Source organism: Misgurnus anguillicaudatus, chromosome 11 (assembly GCF_027580225.2).
Source record: "Misgurnus anguillicaudatus chromosome 11, ASM2758022v2, whole genome shotgun sequence".
NCBI lineage: Eukaryota > Metazoa > Chordata > Actinopteri > Cypriniformes > Cobitidae > Misgurnus > Misgurnus anguillicaudatus.
The window spans coordinates 30,833,404-30,849,571 of NC_073347.2; the positions used below are offsets into that span (position 1 = coordinate 30,833,404).

The 16,168-nt window shown below is 36.5% G+C and overlaps 1 protein-coding gene across 1 annotated transcript in view; it reads left to right on the top strand.

Annotated features, from left to right (window-relative positions):
- Nucleotides 1-15,279, top strand: part of acoxl (acyl-CoA oxidase-like) — a 48,336-nt gene extending 33,057 nt beyond the window's left edge. Inside the window, exons 18-19 of the mRNA XM_055170384.2 lie at nucleotides 4,966-5,067; nucleotides 14,647-15,279. Coding sequence (XP_055026359.2) covers nucleotides 4,966-5,067; nucleotides 14,647-14,823 — 279 coding nt within the window. The 3' untranslated portion in view covers nucleotides 14,824-15,279. The remainder of the gene's footprint in view (nucleotides 1-4,965; nucleotides 5,068-14,646) is intronic.
- Nucleotides 15,280-16,168: the final 889 nt, after the last annotated feature.

Genomic DNA, 16,168 nt, shown 5'->3' on the forward strand with positions numbered 1-16,168 from the left:
CAGGGGAACCGTCCGTGCCATGCATGATTTCAAACCATTAGGTCTTAGTGTATCACCAACAGTAACCTTGGAAACGGTGGTCCCAGCTCTTTTTCAGGTCCTTGACCTGCTCCTCCTGTGTAGTTCTGGGCTGATTTTTCTTTTTTAGGATCATTGAGACCCCACAAGGTGAGATCTTGCATGGAGCCCCAGTCCGAGGGAGATTGACAGTCATGTTTAGCTTCTTCCATTTTCTAATGATTGCTCCAACAGTGGACCTTTTTCGCCAAGCTGCTTGGCAATTTCCCCGTAGCCCTTTCCAGCCTTGTGGAGGTGTACAATTTTTCCTCTAGTGTCTTTGGACAGCTCTTAGGTCTTGGCCATGTTAGTAGTTGGACTCTTACTGATTGTATGGGGTGGACAGGTGTCTTTATGCAGCTAATGACCTCAAACAGGTGCATCTAATTTAGGATAATAAATGGAGTGGAGGTGGACATTTTAAAGGCAGACTAACAGGTCTTTGAGGGTCAGAATTCTAGCTGATAGACAGGTGTTCAAATACTTATTTGCAGCTGTATCATGTAAATAAATAGTTTAAAAAAAATCATACATTGTGATTTCTGGATTTTTTTATAGATTATGTCTCTCGCAGTGGACATGCACCTACGATGACAATAGCAGTGCAAAGGTCATATGTTCAATTCCCAGGGAACACACATACTAATAAAATGTAAACCTTGAATGCACTGTAAGTCACATTGGATAAATGTGTCTGCCAAATGCATAAATGCAAATTTATATATTTATGTAGATTCTTGGACCGGGTGCATGTGAGCTCTGAAATGCAATTGTTTTCATTTTCTATTGGTGTTTGCTCTTTTCATTGTTACGGTGCTGTTGTGGGCTGATGTGTGCTTGCTAAGGTGTTTCTGCTTACCAGTCAAAAGATCTCTTATGGCATGAGGTGTATGTGGTCAAATAATTGTTGGATGAGTAAATAAAAAAGTTAGGTAAAGTACTCTAGTAATATGTTTGTGCCACAGCTTTATAGTAGTGGTAGAGAGTCAGTCATTGTGGCTTACAAGCGGTTATACACACTAACTTTCAATAGCACAGGTATGACACAGCAACAAATTTCTTTTGTGTATCATCAGGATGTGCAGTGCAGTCATATGAGCGACAGATTAACTGCCGAGCAGCAGAGCAGAACCGCGCTGATCTGAGATCTGTTGACTGAGATCTGCGGCCCCTAGAGTGTGACTTACGTGAATACATTTAAAAAAAGACCTAGTTTTTGGCAGGTCATGAGATGCGCTGTCACGCCGATCCTGTGATCGAGAGAGCACAAGGTTAAGGAACAGGAAAACCTCACTTCCACCTGTTTCTTCAAAGCCCTGGCGATAAGGAGCGAGGTTATGATTGACAGTCATGTGACTTGTGTCCTTATTCTAATGTGCCAAACTGACTGAATGCATGAACAAACCACCTCATGGTCGCGTTGATGTTAATATTGTTGGTAATTTAAAGGTGCACTGTCTTTTCATTTGTGTTTTTATGTTTTCTCAGGACTCCCTGTCAGAAGTGTCATGTTAGTTGAATGAAGTGAATTTTAATTTAACTTATGGTCAAAATATTAATAATAATTTTATTTTCATATTTAAAGGGACACTCCACTTTTTTTGAAAATATGCTAATTTTCAGGCTCCCCTAAGTTAAACATTTGATTTTTGCCGTTTTGGGATCCATTCAGCTGATCTCCGGGTCTGGCGCTAGTACTTTTAGCATAGCTTAGCATAATTCATTGAATCTGGTTGGACCATTAGCATCGCGCTACAGGTGTAACCAAAGAGTTTTGATGTTTTTCCTGTTTAAAACTTGACATTGTGTACTAAGACCAGTCCGACGGCAAATTTAAAGCTGCGGTTTTCTAGGCAGATTTAAATAGGAACTATACTCTCATTCTGGCGTAATAATCAAGGACTTTGCTGCTGTAACATGGCTGCAGGAGGCGCAATAATATTACGCAGCAGCTGAAAATAGTCCCCATAGTATCTTTCAATGGAAGTGCGTAATATCACTACGCCTGCTGCGGCAGCAAAGTCCTTGATTATTACGCCAGAATAAAAGTATAGTTCCTAGCATAAACTGCCTAGAAAATCGCAACTTTTAATTTTCTGTCGGTCTTAGTGCACGATGTCACTACAAAAGAGTCAAGTTTTAAATATGAAAAATATCCAAACTCTTTGGTTATTTTTTTTTAGCGTGATGCTAATGGTCTAATCAGATTCAATGGATTATGCTTAGCTATGCTAAAAGTGGTACCGCCAGACCCGGAGATCAGCTGAATGGATTTCAAAATGGTAAAAATCAAATGTTTAACTCTAGGGGAGCTGGAAAATTAGCATATTTTCAAAAAAAGTGCAGTGTCCCTTTAAATATTTTTACCTTTTTGAATTTTAAAGTGCAACTCTGGCAACCACGGTGACTTACGCAGAGCTCACATTTTCTTCAAAACCCGTGAAAAATCTTGTTTCATGCTGTGCATGTGATGAAATTTATTCACCATTATTCATTGTGGTGGTCATTTCATTAGACTTTAATAATGACAGCTCAACGACGTGCGTGATGGTCCTGGTTTCAGTTCCCAAACTCGAAACAAGAGCAGATCACTACCAAACCCTCATTCAGCCCAGACTGATAAGACACATAATGTCTCTGTGATGATAAGCCATCAATTCTTTAGTTTGCATATGAGGAAAAGAGCGGCATACAAAGAGAATAAGTGAGACAGAGATTGTACGAAACTACAATAGCTTTACGTTTACATTGCTTTGGTCATCTCGTAACAAATCTTTTGCTGGGTTGCAGTTTGCTAAACTTAAAGGTGAAAGGCATATTTTTCCTCTTAATGTCCAGGCTTTCGAGCTAAATGCATTGCATGATCTGTTGTTTCCTGTCCAGCTCTTTGATGTAGTTGGGTGGTTTGGTTACTGTCTCACCTCTGTGGAGAAGATATTAGCTCGTACCACTACAGTTTTTCCATTCCCTTCATCTTCTCTACGACTTCCTGCACTCACTTGAGCTGCGCACACGAGAAGCAACTTTGAGCTCGTATAGGGTACTTTACGTATGGAAAATAAATAGCACACAGAATGAGCAAAGAAATTTCCGTTTGCTTTAATCAGAGAGACCTGGAGATGGGCTTTTTTTAACTTTGCATGGGGTCTTGCCCGCACCATTTTCATTGTTAATTCAAAATTACCCCTTATAACATTATAGGTTGCCTATTACAAAAGCAACCACGATTGTATATGCATTTATGCATTTGGTAGACACTTATTCAAAGCGACTTGCAGTGCATTACAAAGTAGGAGAGAGCGGGGCACAACTCTAACGCTTTTTGGTTTTGGCTCAATAATTCAAAAAATATTTGAGTTTGATTAATTATATTTTTACACAGAAAACCCACACATCTCTGCTACAAATTAAATTTTGAAGTTTGTTTCTAGTACTTACCATTCTTGGACAATTACACCAAACGTGACAGAAGTGCAAACGTTACAACTTACCCCATAGGTGGGTTTAATTGTAACAGGCAGGGGGTTAGTTGTTACACTTTTGCAGGCAATTATTTCAATACTATTTTGTCTATATACTTAAAGTTGATATTGTTTATATATCTGTCTATAATAGACAGGTATCCACACTGTATTCATTCATTCAGTCCTTTTCTAACAATAGTTAAATTATAAATGGATACAAATGTCTAAATATGTGAGAAAATGCAGCACAATTATGACAAAACATTTTTTTATATGTGACCCAGTCTGTAAAAAACATACTACAGTTTCAAAAATTCAAATTCTGAGATAATGAGCATCAAAGTCTGATTTTAGCCATTCATTTCATTATGATTTCAATCTTTGACGTGACCTTATTCAATCAAAATTAAAGATATGAACAAAAATAAATTTGACACACGAGTTTTGATAAGACAGGCACATTTATTTTGTTGGCAGCCAGCAATCATTCGTCTGTAGCCTATTCAAAACAACGGCAAGAATTACACTAACGTTAGCGATATCGTAAGTGCTGAGGTGTTAGTTGTAACACAGCGTTACAATTAACCCCGCTAGGTCAAAATATTTTTAAGCCCACCAAAAAAGTTGCAAAGAGCTTCAGACATATTTTAAAACAATGCTATGTTTTTGTCAACAAGACACTGATTAATATGACATAGCATTGGATTTGGTATTTTACACACCCAACTTAGAAACCCCAAAAAAAACATGGTGAAAAAATTTACTTACATGCCACCAAAACACTCGTTCATCAATAACTCTCTGGAAAAACATTATACACCTCCAATAATTTGCGGGTTATCGTCTTTTGGCAGTGTGAAAAAATACCAGAAAAACCAAACGCTTAAAGGTGCAGTGTGTAACTTTTAGCGGCATCTAGTGGTGAGGTTGCAAATTGCATCCAACGGCTCAGTCCACTGCCCAACCCTCGCTTTTGAAATGCATAAAGTAGCTACGATAGCCACCACTGGACAAACATTTCATTGTCGGAGTCAACTTAGTAAAAAAGTTTGTCCGTTAAGGGCTTCTGTAGAAACATGGTGGCACAAAATGGCGACTTCCATGTAAGGGGACCCTCGGTGTATGTAAAGTTAAAGTTATAAAAACTTAACGGTTTATTTTAAAAGGTCTTTATACACCACTGATAATATGGTTTTGTATATTATTTTGCATTTCTTTCAAGAGATCCTTCTAAAAATTACACATTGCACCTTTAACCTTGTGCAACAATGTAAACAGTCCGTGTTACAACTAACCCCACTTTAGTTTTTGCCCTGTGCACCCCTATTAGTGTTCCCTTGGGTCAACACATTTAAAAGTTTCGGCATGTAAAACATATACTGAATAACATGACTTATGCATCTTTTTTGATGCTCTGTATCATATTTTCTTATTTCACTTTCAGTTCTGCCTTCTTCACGGCACTAGTTTGGTGTACCAGGAGAGAGGGTGGTACCTGGAGCACAACTACCTGACCCCGAACACCAGCCGACAGATCCGCAGCCAGGTACTCATTAAACAAACCATCACGCACGTAAACAAGCCAATCGGGCACATTAGACTTTCATCAATAGGTTATCAACACGCTGTCAGTCAGTCCTCAGACACTCGAGATCTGCTGCCCATCTGAAGCTGTTTCAGATCAGATCTCTCATTAACCCCTTTGCTCATTATCTGCAGTTTACAGAGAGCAACAGAATGCGAACATTAGCGATGACTGTATTGACAGAGCACCCTGCCGTTCACCTCGGGCACACACTCATAAAGTGTCCAGTTGTTCACAATTAGCTGTGATTAAACAGTCAAGCGCCCTCAGTAGGGTTCTCCCACACATAAGAGCAAGCAGAAACCGGGAAGACGGCCGAGTCGACACCAGTCTGTCAGTATGCAGTCAGCAGGTGCTTTACCGCGTGTTTACCACTTAAACAAACCCAACACAGCCGTTCTCTCTGTACAAACAAACCCCTCTGTTCTCTCATCAGCCCCGGACCGACTACAGCGCCCCGCCACACGTGACTGAAGGCATGTGCTTACGGTTCCTTTCAGCGCACTCATATGAACTATTGTCATGTTTTCAATAGCTTATTGAAGATCATTTATCATGTGACAGGCTGCAGACATCACACAAAAATAACTCGATCACTTACTGTAGGTTTATAATTAGATGCTCTCTAGTTGATTTAAAGAAGCCCATAGGAAAATTACATGCGAGATCTCAAAATATTGTTTGAAAGCAATTCATTTTAATTATTTCTAGGTTTTATTTTTTTTACATTTTAGAATAATAGTACAGTCATAAGTCATAAACAGCATTAAAGTTTACATCTATTTTGAGCTCTTACTGACTGTATTTCTTCATCTTTCAGTCCAAGTCATGCATTTCAGAAACATTGTTTTTGTAATCAAAGAAATTAGTATTTTACAATTATATTTTCTCCACACAAAACTGTTTTTTAAGATAATGAAAAACAGCAGGTGACGGGCTGTTGAATGCTTTATTCTGATTGATTGAGAAATGTTCCATAGGTTTGCATTATTTTTCAATAAACGCACATCTGATCGGTCAAATGTCTTAAAATAAGCACCAGAACAATGTCTGAGGTAACCGTGTTATAAGCAGTGTTGGGGTAACGCATTACAAGTAACATGCATTAAGTAATAATATTACTTTTTTAAAGTAACGAGTAAAGTAACACATTATTTTATAAATGTACACATTAATATTTCAGTTACTTTTTAAAAAAGTAATGCGAGTTACTTTTCAGTTTAATTAATTCAATTAAAAAAATTACTGAATTACACTAAACGAAGTCACGTAGAATTACGCACTCTATGCGTGCGAACCTGAGCGGGAAATGTTTAAGTCAGAAACAAAGATTGCAGGCCAGAGCTTGACATTTTTGTAATGGAAATATGCAATTTCTGAATGCATAACTTCTCAGTAATAAAAACACCTGCAAGGCCTGAAAGAGATCAAGCCTCAACCAAGTAACAAAACGTAACGCAAAAGTAACTTAAAAGTAACGCAAGTATTACTTTCCATGTAAAGTAACCAAGTAACGCAATTAGCTACTTTTTTGGGGAGTAACTTAATATTGTAATGCATTACTTTTAAAAGTAACTTTCCCCAACACTGTTATAAGAGGAATAATTGACTCTGGTCTTTTGAATTATTTGAAAACAATGCACACCTGCAGAGTAATACCACATTACCACCTTGGGTGTGCATTATTTTCGAATAATTCAATGGCCCATTCAGGGCTCAACGCAAATAATTTTTTATACTCGTCTGGTCGGGCTAGTGGTTCAAATATAACTGTGTACATATACTACAGACATGTTCCAACAAAAAAAGGCTCCCAACTTTTCTGCTTTACACGTAGACTGACAGCAAACTGTGCAAAATATTGCAGCGATTCTTCCGTCGTTTTTAACAATACTTTTTACTGGCCCGAACGTCTTTCACGCTTGCCCCGGGCCACCGGGCAGTCCTTTATGTTGAGCCCTGCCATTGCCAATTATTCCTTACATATACATCCTAAATCACAAATGGTCACATACTAGTACGCATATTGCAAAGGTTTGCAAAACTGAATTATTTTAATACTTCAAAAAGTTATGTATAAAGTTTTAGATTGAGGCAGATAGCAGAGCGACTGGGGAGACAAAGAGAGTGATACTTCCTTTCCTAAGAAAGAATGTGAAACTTTTGTGTTGTTATATAATTTTTACTAAAAAATATATTTTATTATTATTTAAATAGATTTTACAAACTTAGAGCATTATTGTATTGCATATTGCTTCATTTAGCAAGTTATCGTATTTTCATTGAATATTGTGTAGCCCTAGTGCAAAGTATATGAAGTTACCTGTAATTTAAGAGTGCAAACTTTTAACAAAATCTTTTGCTTCTGACAAAAAAATACCTCAACAAGGTCTTAAACTGTTCAAAGTGTGTAAAGATACAATACATTAAAGAACACCAATGGTCCGATTCATGATTTTACATTTCCTTTGGTGTGTGCGGTGTATTAGTACATGTGAACGATATGCAAAAGGTACAAACCCCAAAGTAAACGATGAGGTGACTTATCGTCTCTAACATAAATCTCTTTTCTTGGACTACAACAAACACACGGATTGTAGGCAACAGTTTACTTCCTGGGATTGGTGATGTAGACAAGAACAATATTATCATAATTCCTCCCGCTTCGGACTCATAGCCTGTGACTCATAACATTGTATTATACCAAATACACAAAATAATGTAGTTTTTTTAGCAATGAAATGGGTGCTCTTTACCATTTTATTGTCAAATTCATCATCAAATTCTTAAATTCTGAGTAAATCTTAGTAAAAGCATGTTCATTGTGTACACTCTTAAAACAGTTGTTAAAACAACACATTTTGTGTCTAGTTAAGGACAACACATTTAAATGTAGTAACACATAATGTGTTAAATAGCACAACACAAAATAATGTGTAACGGTCATCTTTGTCCGATTTAAAATAAGCATGGTTACTTTTAGGCTGCTTTTCCAAATGGCTGCCGATAAACCAGAAGGAGAGTAGGAAGGGGCAGCATGGGATGCCAAGCATCTGTGGGTGCGTAATTTTCAGATCCAGTTTGAGCTTTGGATGCATTAAAAAATAAACTTGTGTGACACATCAACCGGAAGTCCAATCAAAACTATCTGTGCAAGGTGAAAATTATTAATCCTTTTTTTGTTTAATTAGTTACACTTAAATCCTTTAAAAAACGATTGATTACTGATAAGTAAATTAAGTATAAATACATTCATAGATTAAACCCTCTTGTGCTGAAATGAGCTTTTCTCCCATGTTGACACGGATTTATGATTAAACTGAAATTTCATTACGACTGCCACTAGAGGGCGAACTCTGTCAGTCGTGTCCGAATGTAGTGTACAGTGTGCATAGTTGAACTATTAACATTTGTCTCTTACAATGTTAAACTGCACTTGTTTTTACTGTTAAATATTTAAAAAAGAAAATATGAGTTTTCAGTTATTAAAATGCAAAATACTGGATACAAGATGTGTGCATCTTTTTTGAAAATACATGTTTTTTAAAATATGACCTATAACAAAAAGTAACAAAAACAACATAGGTTATAACAAAAATTTGAACAACATAATCCTCAGAACACACACGCTAGATGATTCGACCAGATTACGAGACCACACACACGATGACCACACGATGACTATAGTAACGATATCAAAGTGACGCAAGATCTCAGAGAAAATCGGCTGCAGTAAAACCCTACTTGGTCCACGCCCACTTCCGATCACTAAGGGTGCAAAACTGGCTTAAAATCTTCACGTTTGAGGCCAGCCTTACTATTCGTCAATGACACTCATTCATTAATAAGACTTTTATTTCTCCAAGGGAATTTTAGGAAACATTTGGAACAAAATTAATACTCATAGTTCTCATTTATTTTTCATTTTTCTTATTTATTTTCCTGAGCTATAAAGGACCAACTTCTAAACGTTTGGCATTTTCTTTAGGCTTCTGTCGAGTTTGGATCAAAATTTATATTGAGAGTCACTACATTGTCCAAGTTTAGTTGTTGTATTTTTGGTTGGGTGGGAATTGTTTAAGAAAAGATAAATGGCTAGGACAAGATGGGAACATGTTTTGGAAAGATAAGAGGGACCATCTTTGCCTATCGTTGCATTTTTCCAAGCCACCAAGTAATTATGCAAATAATGTCATGCGCTTGGCGAGCTTTGATTGACACAATGTTGTTGTTGCTCTGAGAGTTAATGGCTCAAGAAAATCTTAGATGTGTCAGTATAGCTGTCAAGACCTGCAATTAGATTAGTGATGACAGTGGGAATTTACAGTATAGCGTTAAATGAACAGTATGGGGAGGTAGCACAGTGGCTCAGCGGGTAGCACTGTTGCCTCACAGCAAGAATGTTCCTTGTTTAAGCCTTGTTCAAGTTATACTATATTCTGTATAGCGTGTGTGTGGTAGTGTGTTAGTGTATGTTGTGTAAGATTGTCAGTGTGTGGGGTCTGTGTGTTTTGAGATGATGTACTAACATGTACGTGTGATATCTCTGTGTGTGGGTCCAGCTCTTAAGAATGACTGTCTTCATTTGTCAACATTAGAGCCAGACTTACATGCTTCACTGACTAGACACAGACGCACACAAACACACACACAGAGGCTGGGTTGTTGCTTTTTTATTTTCATTAACAAGCTTTGGGATTTTTCTTAAAAGTCATGAGTCATTTTGAGGGAGGGGGGTGGTTGTGGACATATACAACAGTATGAAAATATCAAATAATGGTAAAGACCATTTGCAAGTTACTTAGATGCCTAGATGCTATACAGCTATAAAATGTGTTGAGTTTGTGCAGTTTCTTTCTTTCCATTGAAGACTTTGATATGTTGACAAAATACTCAGTTTGACCTCAGCGTTGTCTAAGATAATGTTTAAAGAGTAAGGAGAAAAACTCCTGTAATTTGTGTTTTAATTTGGCCCAATACATTGACCCACATGTGAATGTGATTCACTTTTGGAAATGGCAAAACAAGCTCCTAAAAACATTTACATTTTTAAATCTTGCATTTATTAAAACAATAGCTTGCATTTATTAAAACTATAATTATTAGCTATAAATTAGCTTATTAAATGATTTAGCTTAATGTTTTTTATTTCATAAGGGACTTTCTGGTTGCACCACCTGACCTCTGCAATGAATTTACATTTAACCGACTTCTACTTGAATGCTGGTATAAGCTTTTGCCTGTGATATCAAATTCACAAATATACTTATTAAATGCAATTAAAATGTGTTTAAAGCTCACATAACACATGCTGTTCTGATGTTAATCTGGAGTATCTATAGAGTAGTATCACATCCTTTATATTTCTGAAGAGTCTTTAGTTTAATCAGATTTATAAAAGAAGATTAGCTTTACCGATTCTTTCCGATAACGTACGAGAAAATGAAGAAGGAGGAGTTACTACCACGGGAGGAGCGAGTACGAGTCATGCTACACTATACAACACTGTTTAACTTATGATTCACTATATGTTCGTGTCATTTATATAATATGCACGCGTCTATTTCCAACATAAGACAGAAGTCTTACTGCATGCAACTCATGACCCGGTTGGGACTTTTCAATGAAATCCAGCGCATCAAACACACACGCAAAACTCCGCTGCTACTCCGGATAATAAACTATATTCATTGTTTTCATAAGGCTGGCTTTCTTCCAAAAACACACTTCTTCTTTCGTGCCATTGTCGAGTTTTGAAATTAAACAAAGCTGTCGCGTGATGTGATGTTTGTAAGATCTAGCGTCTCCCGGTGATTGATGGGTGGGCGGGGTTTTCCAGGGGAAGTGCCCATAAAAAGAAGTGATACGTATAGAAACCCCCAAAACGTCAGCTGGACCCGTAATCGAAAAAACTTTCCGAAACTTGTACGAACCGTAGTGGATTCGGCACAGAAATACTCTGTAACACGCCCAGCTGCTTTTTTGACACTTTGCCTACGTTTAGCATGAGGAAACAACTCTATAACTGTGTTAATATGTCAGAATGCATGAAATACCATTGAAGCACCCCTTTAATAAAATAGCTTTTTTCTAGTTTTACATTGGTTGTACCACCTGACACAGAAAGTGTACCTAACCATTACATTAAAGAGCACCTATGGTCCGATTCACGATTTTACATTTCCTTTGGTGTGTAAGTGTGTATTAGTACATGTTAACAATATGCAAAAGGTACAAACCCCAAAGTAAACGATGCACGAGTTATCGTCTCCAACTTAAATCTCTTTTCTTGTACTACAACAAACACACAAAGCTTTTCAAATCAATGAGTTTTGTACAAAATCAGTGCGTTTCAGGAAGTCAGGGATATCTGGGGCTACAAAAATTTACGTTATGTGGAAAATAATGTGTTTTTAACCATAAACCACACAAACACATTGTATTATACCAAATACACAAAATAACGTTGAAATAGGTGCACTTTAAAGTAGCTATTTTACAGTATTTGACAGAAATGTACACTTTTAATTTAGCCATAAAACATATGGGGTTCACTGGGTGATGTGATATCATGTTTACTGCTCATACCTGTTAACTTTTTAATAAATGGCCCATGATTGTGGTTGTACTACCTTGACAATTGAGAATATCCAAAGTTTTTTAACTAACGTAACATCCCAACAACTACTGATATTCGTAAAATTTGTTCATAGGAAAAGTATAGAACATAAAATAATGCCAAAGTATCTTATTTAGCATTTTTAGTAATTTAAACACAACTTTTTAATAGTTGTCTTAAACTGCTAATTTGTACAGACAGACTTTTTTCATTTTAATAAACGCATGAGCTTTCCCACCCAATAATTCACAGTGTTTAAATCGAATTCATCTCAATGTGAGCCCTTTTCCTTAGTAACAATGTATATAATAACATAGCTTTTGTTGTGATAACACGGTTTCTTCTTTTCTCGAGGCTACGTCTGAGTTTATTTCCTCTAAAAATACCCTCATGCCCCTCATAGTCTTTGACAAGTTTATTGTGTTTCTGTGAAAGAGCATATCAATAACTGTGTGTCAATGACATAACCCTGTTTCACTTTAATGGACATTAGATAAGTGTTTAATTTAGTTTTAGACTGATGCATGTGTGAGGTCAGACTATGATTAATGGTGTAACAAATCAGTATTACTAATGCTAATACACAAGGTTAGTGCCTTTAAGGAATATTCCATTTTATTAAAAGAAAAATCCAGATAATTTACTCACCACCATGTCATCCAAAATGTTGATGTCTTTCTTTGTTCAGTCCAGAAGAAATTATGTTTTTTGAGGAAAACATTGCAGGATTTTTCTCATGTTAATGGACTTTAATAGAGCCCAACATTTAATACTTAACTCAACACTTAACCGTTTTTTTCAACGGAGTTTCAAAGGACTATAAACGATCCCAAACGAGGCATAAGGGTCTTATCTAGCGAAATGATTGTCATTTTTGACAAGAAAAAAAAAAATGCTCTTAAACCACAACTTTTCGTCTAGGTCCGGTCCAGCGCGACCTAACGTAAATGCGTAGTGACGTAGGGAGGTCACCCATCCATACTTTAAGGTTAAATTACAACCCAGTGGGACATGTTAGTCTGTTTCTACCCAGTCCTAGGCTAAAAATAACAAGTGTAAAATCCTATTAAGGTATATCAGGCTTTTTAAAATCTAAATATCATATGATTGGGTGTTTTTTACCTGGGCTAGACAACCAGTTAACACAACCACACAGAACATTATAACAACGCCCTGATAGCCTCACAACAACATGCTAAAAGCTTTGATAGCACTACATAACAGTCAGCTTCTCATCCACCCACAACACCCTGTCATTATTTTTGCAATTCAGTATGATGCAATAAATACATTACTCTTAAGTTTTGCATTTTAATTTCTCTGTATTTTGTACATCTCAGTCAGCACAAATGCACCATCGTGAGTAAGCAGAATACATGAAACTTTTCCACTCCATCTACCTCCCCACTTTTATTTTTCTTCTCTCTCGCTCTCTGTGTGTACACACTTTCCTTATCTCTGTCCATCAATGTCTCCTTTTCATGAAATTATTTTTTATCTTAGCTTGAAAGAAAGAGAGAAAGGTGGGGGGAGACAGACAGAAGTAGAGAGAGAGGTCAGACGTACCTCAGGCTCTTCATTGGACAGAAGGCTATTGAGCAAGACGTGTCCAAACATATTTCAACCGTAAATGCTGAACAGATAAGTGAGTGTTTCTCAAACAGAACAATGAGGGGGTTTCACAGTACGAGGTTATAAAAGTCATAATACACAAGAAGAGTGACAGGCTGTGATCATGTCTTTCATCTGCACTGTGGACTACTTGAGCAGGATCTGAAGTGTCAGGACGATAAATTAACACTTTTGTCAGGTTATGTGGGAGAAGGTTGCAGGTTTGGTGACTCACGCCTTTATAAAACGATGGCAGCAGATTCTCACGGTGAATCTTAACATAACTTGATGTATGTCAGGTTAAAGTTTAAATAAATGTTAAACTAAAACTATTTAAAAATAGTTCAACCAGGCAATACAAAATTGTGCGCTTTTATTTTTTGTGGAAAGGTAAGTAAATAATTTTGCAGTTCTCTTTAATAGTCTTGAAGTCATTATTTTAAAGTTTAAATAGTCCATTAATGAGAAAAATGTACTTTCTATTATTGCATTGTCTTTGTTGTATTTTGTAATACTTCCACCAGAGGGAGATGTACTAGACTTGTTACACAACTGTAACAATTACATGTAGTACACTATGTTCTCGAATCTTGAAAAATTGTGGTTATTTTACCAGATCTTTCTTTTGGCTTATCAGCTTAAATGCATCTTTTTTGTTTACAGTAATGTCATTTTACAGTACAAAAGCTTAGTTTCAGTCTACTTTCTTCATTAGACAAGCAGCATTACAAGATCGTATTTTAATAACAATACTGTTATTAACTTTTTGGTAGCACTAAACAATAAGGTTGTTTACATTAGTAAATGCGTTAGTTAACATGAAGTAATCATATGCAATAACCTCGCCATTTATTAATGTCACTACAGTTATTCCTTCATGTTAGTTCATGGTGGATAACTATTAAAGTTATAACTTTTAAGTTTAAAATGTATTATTAAATGCTATTATTTTCAATGTATTATTTTCAATGTTAGTTTATGTTATAAATGCATTAACGCAGTATCATTTTAAACTTGAATTTTAATATAAAACTGTTATCAAACTCTCGTTTCTAATGGTGCTGAATTAAACAAAACCGCATATTGTTTCTCAAAAAAGTCTGCGACTCCCTATTAACTTGTTTATAGAAGTGTTGTATAAAGGCAGTCGTGTTGAATACCGATTATCAGCACAGCTGTGATTAACTGCAGCTGAATTAAAACAATGCAGATATTCAGTCCCGCTATGTTTGATGTTGCTTAATTTTTATGCTTGTGTAACGGTTTCGCTCGATCAACCCTCATGTGATTGTGGTCTGCTTGTTTTGAAGCTTCTGGAGCTGTGCAGGTCAGTAAAAGATGATGCAGTGAAGGTGGTCGCAGACTTCAACATCCCATCCTGCTGCATACAGGCCCCCATCGCAGGAGTCGCCAACCCGAGGGCAGAATGGGGTTTCTACGCACAGCCAGAGTGGCCCGGCATCACCCAACCTCTATCAAAGCTCTGAGCTAGTGTTTGGGTCACCATCAGCACCGTGACGCTGCACTGGTCTCAATCGAGTGATGCTGGAATTAATGGGTCTGGAATAATTTGGAGTTAGAAAGTAATAATACTTATTTTGTGATTGAAGTATCATGCTTTGTGCCAAAAGAAACGGCTATGGCATGCTAATGGAAAAGTATTTTGTGTATGACAAAGGGATGTTGGGTAGAGCTGCATATTTTGTCTTTAATTTGAGTTATATCATTCATTTATGCTTCTAAAACTTTAAAATGGGATGCAGGGATCTCCAATTAACACCTGCCAAACCTAAACGAATACTAACCACTAATCGACCCCATCCCAAATGACACACTTAATATATTTAGTATGGACCAAATTTATAATAATCGTATTCATCTTGTATTTATATATGTCTTAATTTAACTTGAATGATGTCATTATTAAAATGTGATGCAATGTTTGTTTCTCTGTGTTTTTGCTGCAAATGCAAAATGATTGTCTATATAATTGTTTATTTCCATTTACTGCCTTCCACAAAATCCATCTACTTGTTCATCTTTAAAGATAAACTTGTAATGAGTTTTGTGAAAGTAGTTTAACTATACATACATTTAATACACCATAAACACGTTTTATAAACCATATCCATTTTGGTGTTGCCAGATATTTGTCAACCCAGGACACTACAAAAATCAAGCCAGGCTTTGGGACATGCAACATCAAACTAATTTTTGCATTACATTGTTATTACATTTTTAAACACTGTAGGGGCTTTGTAATAGTTTCTTACAGCTGTCTAGTTAAATTCATCAAGTTACTGTGAATAGATTTTTTACACTTTCATTGTGCAGCTAATAAATAAATTTAGTCAATTTAGTGAATGGCTTTTTGCATCTAGGTCAAGATTCAGTGTGATAGTTTTAAAGCTGAAATTACACTAGAGATACTGGTACCAGCTGCATTAAGTTGCATGCACTGCACACACAACACCTGTAAACCTATTCATTTTCAGTATACTGTTGTTGTTATCATTAAAAATACATGTTGTCATTTTTGTGCAGATTTTGAAGTTGTGTCATTGTTGAATTAATATAGAATTAAATCTATACAAAACGCTTAATATGTCAATTGATAACTGCCTATATTACTATTATGTTGCGTTATGTATTACAAAATAGGCTACACCATGAAAGGAGCCCGTCAAATAAGAAATATTACGCAACAGAAACACAGTGTGATGTTTAATCTGAAGTGTTAGTGTACGTGATGATGTAGTGATAAGAGCCCAACCCAATGGGCGGGGCTAGTTGATATCCCACCCCTCGACGGGCGGGACCATGCTGGTGCTC